We start from the raw sequence: 5188 nt of genomic DNA, 5'->3' as shown, positions 1-5188 counted from the left end.
CAACTATATCGATCCTTTCAATACCTATCCATTTTCAAAAAATGTTCATGAATTCCAAAACTTGTTCCACCAATTTCCAAAAAGATGTTCGGCGATTCTAGAAATATTCGCGGCTACAACAAATATGTTTAGTTTTTTCACAGTTTTAAAAAAGTTTGGAAATAGTATAAAATATTCATAAATTAAAGAAATCATGATTTTTTAAAATGTTTGAAAATCTGTAAAAATGTTCACAAATTTAAAATGTTCATAATTTAAAATATGTTCACGAGTTTAAAAAAATGTTCATGATTAATTGAGCAAAAGCGAATTATTTCTTGAAGTAGGATATTTTGCTTCTGATACAAAATGAGGCGCATTTAGATGTGTGTTTGCGAGGGAAAAATATTATTTTTCAAAGCATCTCATCGATTAATTGAGCAAAAGAGAATTGAATTGCCTAAAAATTAACGAAAAATCTGACGAAACCCGATACAATCTAACCACATGGGGACTATTCACACAACATGCAACCCCAGCCCGAGAAACATACCAAACACGGAACGACAATCAACCTCCACATTGACATCGCAAGGAAACCCCTAACGAGAGCACCTCGGCTGAAGCGCATGAGCACCATCAAATCCACAGAGACAAGTCAAGCCATATGGACCACCCAATAAACTTAAGTTCATCCATCAAGCAGCCGAGGGAAAAAATTATGGACAATCTCTTTTGCAGCATACAAGATGTTCTTCCAATATTTGGAGAGCAGAAAGACAACCAAGAATTAGCTAAACCCCATTCCATCTTCGTTCGAATTCTCTTCCTGATCCATATTTCCATCTACTCTGAATGAAAATCTGACGACAAAGAGCACAATACAGCAAAACTGCAGAGATACAGATGAAGATCTCACAGACCAATCCACCTCTGTTCTACCAAGGAATCAACCAAAATGATCAAGTGGAGTACAACCTCTAGCACAGGAGCACCGTGCCCATGGCGCTATCTCGCGCCGGACAGCTGCGACGAGGACATGTACGACGGCCACCCGCTCATCGTCGTCATCGTCGTCTCCGACCGGGTGCGATCGCCCACCATCGCCTGCTTCATGACGTTGCCCTCGGAGGGCCCGGCGAACCCCCGGCCGTACAGCCGGAGGAACCCGAGCGCCTGCGCGCGCGGCTCGCCCAGCTCCATGGTGCCCTCCAGCATGCCGGCCACCACCGCCATGCTCGGCCGCGTGTGCGGGTCCTCGTGCAGGCAGCACAGCGCCACCTTCACCATCCTCTCCACCTCCTTGCCCACCACCCGCCCCTCCAGCCGCGGGTCCGCCAGCTCCGCGTACCGCCCGCCCTCGTGCCCCTCCAGCGCCACCAGCGGGAAGTAGTCGTTCCTCCCGCCGCGCGACGAGCCGCCCGCCGTGCCGTTCGAGGAGTTGGAGTCCTCGCCGCCGCCGTCGCTCACGTGCTCGCTGCGGTTCTTGCGGCCGTGCACCAGCTCCAGGAGCACCATGCCGAAGCCGTACACGTCGGTGCGGTCCGTGATGGCCGTGTTGGTCAGCCACTCCGGCGCCAGGTACCCGCGCGTGCCCCGCATCGTCGTGAACAGCCCGGACTGCTCCGGGGTCAGGAACTTGGCGAGCCCGAAGTCGGCGATCTTCACCTGCCCGCCGTCGGCGAGCAGGATGTTCTCCGGCTTCACGTCGCAGTGGATAATCCTCTGGTTGCACCCGAAGTGGAGGTAGGCGAGCCCCCTCGCCGCGCCGATGGCGATGTCCACCCGCTCCTTCCACTCGAGCAGAGGGCCCGCCGGCCGGAACAGGGGCCGGTCGAGGGAGCCGCGGTTCATGTACTCGTACACCAGCAGCCGGCGGTGGCCCTCGGTGCAGAATCCCCGGAGGCGGACCAGGTTGACGTGGTGGATGTTGCCGATCACGGCGATCTCCGTCATGAACTCGCGCTTCCCCTGCGTCCCGACGCCTTCGATCTTCTTCACAGCCACCAGCGAGCCGTCCGGGAGCTCGCCCTTGTACACGGCCCCGAACCCGCCGGCGCCGATCTTGGTGCGGTAGCTGTTGGTCATGGCCTCGATCTCGTCGTGCGTGAACCTGGTGGGGAGGCCGGGGATGACGATGTCGTCATCGCCGTCGTCGTCGTTGTCCAGATCGCGCACGAGGTGCGCCGAGGCTGACCCCGGCGAGCGCTGCCGCCGGAGCTGCACGTCCCTGGACCGCGAAGCGCGCCTCCCCACGCGCTGCTCGTCCTTACGTCGCCGTGACGCGATGACGAACGCGCCGACGACGACGACGAGCAGAAATGCGATGATGGTAGGGAGCAGGATGGCGATGAGTGTCTTGTTGGAAGACGAGCTGTCCGACGACGACCTTGGCGAGCTCTGCACCTTGATGTAGCCGGACATGCCGGCGCCGTTGCTCGCGTTGGTGTTGATGAAGGAAGCAAGCTGGTGTTGCGCCAAGTAGCAAGACAAGGAGGAGGAGTCGTACAAGTAGCCGAGGCAGGAGCAGTTGCTGCTGCAGAGTGCCTGGCACGACGACGCGTTGGAGCCGGCCATGGCCGGCGGCGAGAACTTGTTGGCGTAGTACGCAATGCCACTCCCGAGGCTGAGATACGAGGTCGCCGACCTGCCGCCGCAATAGCCGTCGGGCAGCAATGTGGAGCCAACGGACGGCGCGCAGCCGTCGTCGTGCGCCGTGGGGAACGGCGGCGGGCACGTGCAGATTGACGCGTTGCCGTCGGGCGTGCAGAGGCCGAGCGCGCCACACGAGAGCGGAAGAGCGCATCCCCTGCTCGGCGCCACGATGCCGCCGTCCATGGGCGACGACGACGAGTTCGCCGACGCGAAGCTAGAGATTTGAAGCTTCCCATCCACGCCCAGCTGGACGATGCGTAGGCCGGCAGGTGGCATCGTCGCCTGGACGATGACGGTGTCGTCCGCGGCTAGAAGGTATAGCCCTGTGCCGTTCACGGCCATGTACGCGACCGTGCCTTCGCGGTCCTTGATTGAGATGGCGTCGTTGGACAGCCGCCAGTACAGGGACGACCCCATCCATGTGAGAACGGCGTCGGCCGCGGTGACGTTGAGGCTGTAGTCCCCCTCGGCCAGGTCCGAGGCCGACACAGCCGACGCCAGGAACCCGCCGGCGGGGAGCCGCTGCGACGACACGAGCGAGTCCGTGGGGCGGTCGAAGGACTGCCAGAGCGTGCCATTCTGCCCGTCGAGCAGCGCGAGATTCCCGGAATCGGCCAGGCGGAGCGCGGCCACGGGGGACGCGAACGGGGGCGTGGACCAGACGACGGTCCCGTTGGCGTCCTCAGCGGAGACGCCCGCCGACGAGAGGCGGAACGGCGCGGCGCGGTCGGTGATGGGGGCCGCGCGGTTGGCGGCCCAGACGCAGGTCCCGGACGGCGCGTGCAGCACGGCGAGGTAGTAGCGGTCCTGCTGCCCCGCCGGGCCGTGCACCGCGGCCTCGAAGGCGCCGCTGCTGGAGCGGAGGAACACGCCGAGGGTGTCGATGAAGAGGAGGTACGACGCCGCGAAGTCCGGCGTGACGAGCTCCGTCCGGACCGTGCCGGCGTCGCTGCGAAGGACGCCGAGGAGGAGGACGAGGAGGAGGTGTGGGCGGATCGGCGAGGGTCTCCCCATGGCCAAGGCGAAGCGGTCGGCTCATGGGGGCGCCGGAGTCGACGTGACGATGGCATGGAGGCGGGGGGAGTTGACCCGGGCGGGCCGGAGGGGCGCCATTGGCCGCGCCGGGATCTGGGCGCGCGCAAAATAATCAAGATGCCAATGGACGACAACCTGCTACCGTGGAGTTTGAACGTGGCGCTCGCCTCTTGCGCGGATTGTTTAGTCCGAGCTTGGAGAATGGAGATTAGTGGACTGTTGGAGTATTAATTAGCATATGATCACTGCATATTCTATGTGAGTTTATGTTCGGATCCGTCCAGTCCAGTCATGTCCTAGCAGCACAGCATGCCCGTCTCTTTTGTCTTTTCCCTTAGAGGATCTCCAACGGCCGCACAAAAATTTAACGCCCAATAAAAGTCATAGCATACCACTTTAGCATATTTAGTGCGTCGGAGCCAACATCGCTTTTGCAGACGCCCAAAAACACGCGCACAAAAAGCACACAGTGCAAATTGTGAAGCGCGCGCAATCCGGAACCCAAAATATGATGTGCGTGATAGCGTTTTTTAGCGCGCGCCCAAAAACTTGTAGCGCTACAGTGCGACGTCCAAAAAAACAAAATTTTAGTACGCGGAGCTTTTTTTGGGCGCCCGTTGGAGATGCTCTTACCTTGGAAAAGCTCGGACGAGTGATCAAATAACCTTTTGAACTGGTCTGCTTAAAACTCGGAGACAGCGCAACAATAGAAAATGTGGTCTTCTAAAACTATGTACGTTAGCCGACCAACTATGGGCAGCATGGCACATAACATTACATTTATATAGCACCCTCTTGGCTTGGAGGCTACAATTCACGATAGAGAAGGCAAATTTTAAAAAACTGTCGCCGATTGATCTCGATCAAACGGTTGTGAATGCATTTTCTGGCAAGTTCTTCCGAGCGAATGTTCGCCAGTTCGCACTACCATAGATTTAATGGCGACTCACCAACATGGATCACCAAATCGCACCTAAGTGTTTGGATTGGATGGCCCGGACATTTTTTTTTTGTCATCCAACGAGAGTTGCCAAATGTCTGCGGACAATGGGCAGCGGGTCGGACATTCGAAATTTGACAAATCGATACAAAACATATGGAAGGTTTGAGGGAGTCCAGACACACCAGCTCAAGGGATTCCTGAGGTTTCTGGTCCTTACGGGGGAAAATGTGTCAGTTATTCGATTCGTAGGATTAGGATACATAGTTTTTTTTTCTTAGGATTCAATTTGTACTAGTTTCATATGCAAATTTTCATGCACTTTAACCTCATGTGAAGAATCCTACGTTTTTATGCGCACAATCGAACGCACATACTAATAATGTAGTGCTCAAGATGACAATTCATGTATTTTCCAATTATGTTTTTTTATTTTACAAGTCTTGTGAATCAAAGAGGCTGCCGATATGGTGGAATTATTTCAAATGAGATTGGAGGGTCGAGGATGTGGTAAGCTCGAAGATCTGCCCGGCTAACTGCCACCTATCGTACTCCTTTCTTCTTTATATCTTAGGCGGG

At 56.1% G+C, this 5188-nt stretch overlaps 1 protein-coding gene across 1 annotated transcript; it reads right to left on the bottom strand.

Annotated features, from left to right (window-relative positions):
• Positions 1–769: 769 nt before the first annotated feature.
• Positions 770–3839, bottom strand: LOC123128570 (G-type lectin S-receptor-like serine/threonine-protein kinase At5g35370). The gene has a single exon (XM_044548607.1). The coding sequence runs from the start codon at positions 3646–3648 to the stop codon at positions 988–990; it is 2661 nt and encodes an 886-aa protein (XP_044404542.1). The 5' UTR covers positions 3649–3839; the 3' UTR covers positions 770–987.
• Positions 3840–5188: the final 1349 nt, after the last annotated feature.

Source organism: Triticum aestivum, chromosome 6A (assembly GCF_018294505.1).
Source record: "Triticum aestivum cultivar Chinese Spring chromosome 6A, IWGSC CS RefSeq v2.1, whole genome shotgun sequence".
Lineage (NCBI taxonomy): Eukaryota > Viridiplantae > Streptophyta > Magnoliopsida > Poales > Poaceae > Triticum > Triticum aestivum.
The sequence above is the reverse complement of the archived record's forward strand: the minus strand, read 5'-3'. Positions and strand labels throughout refer to the sequence as shown.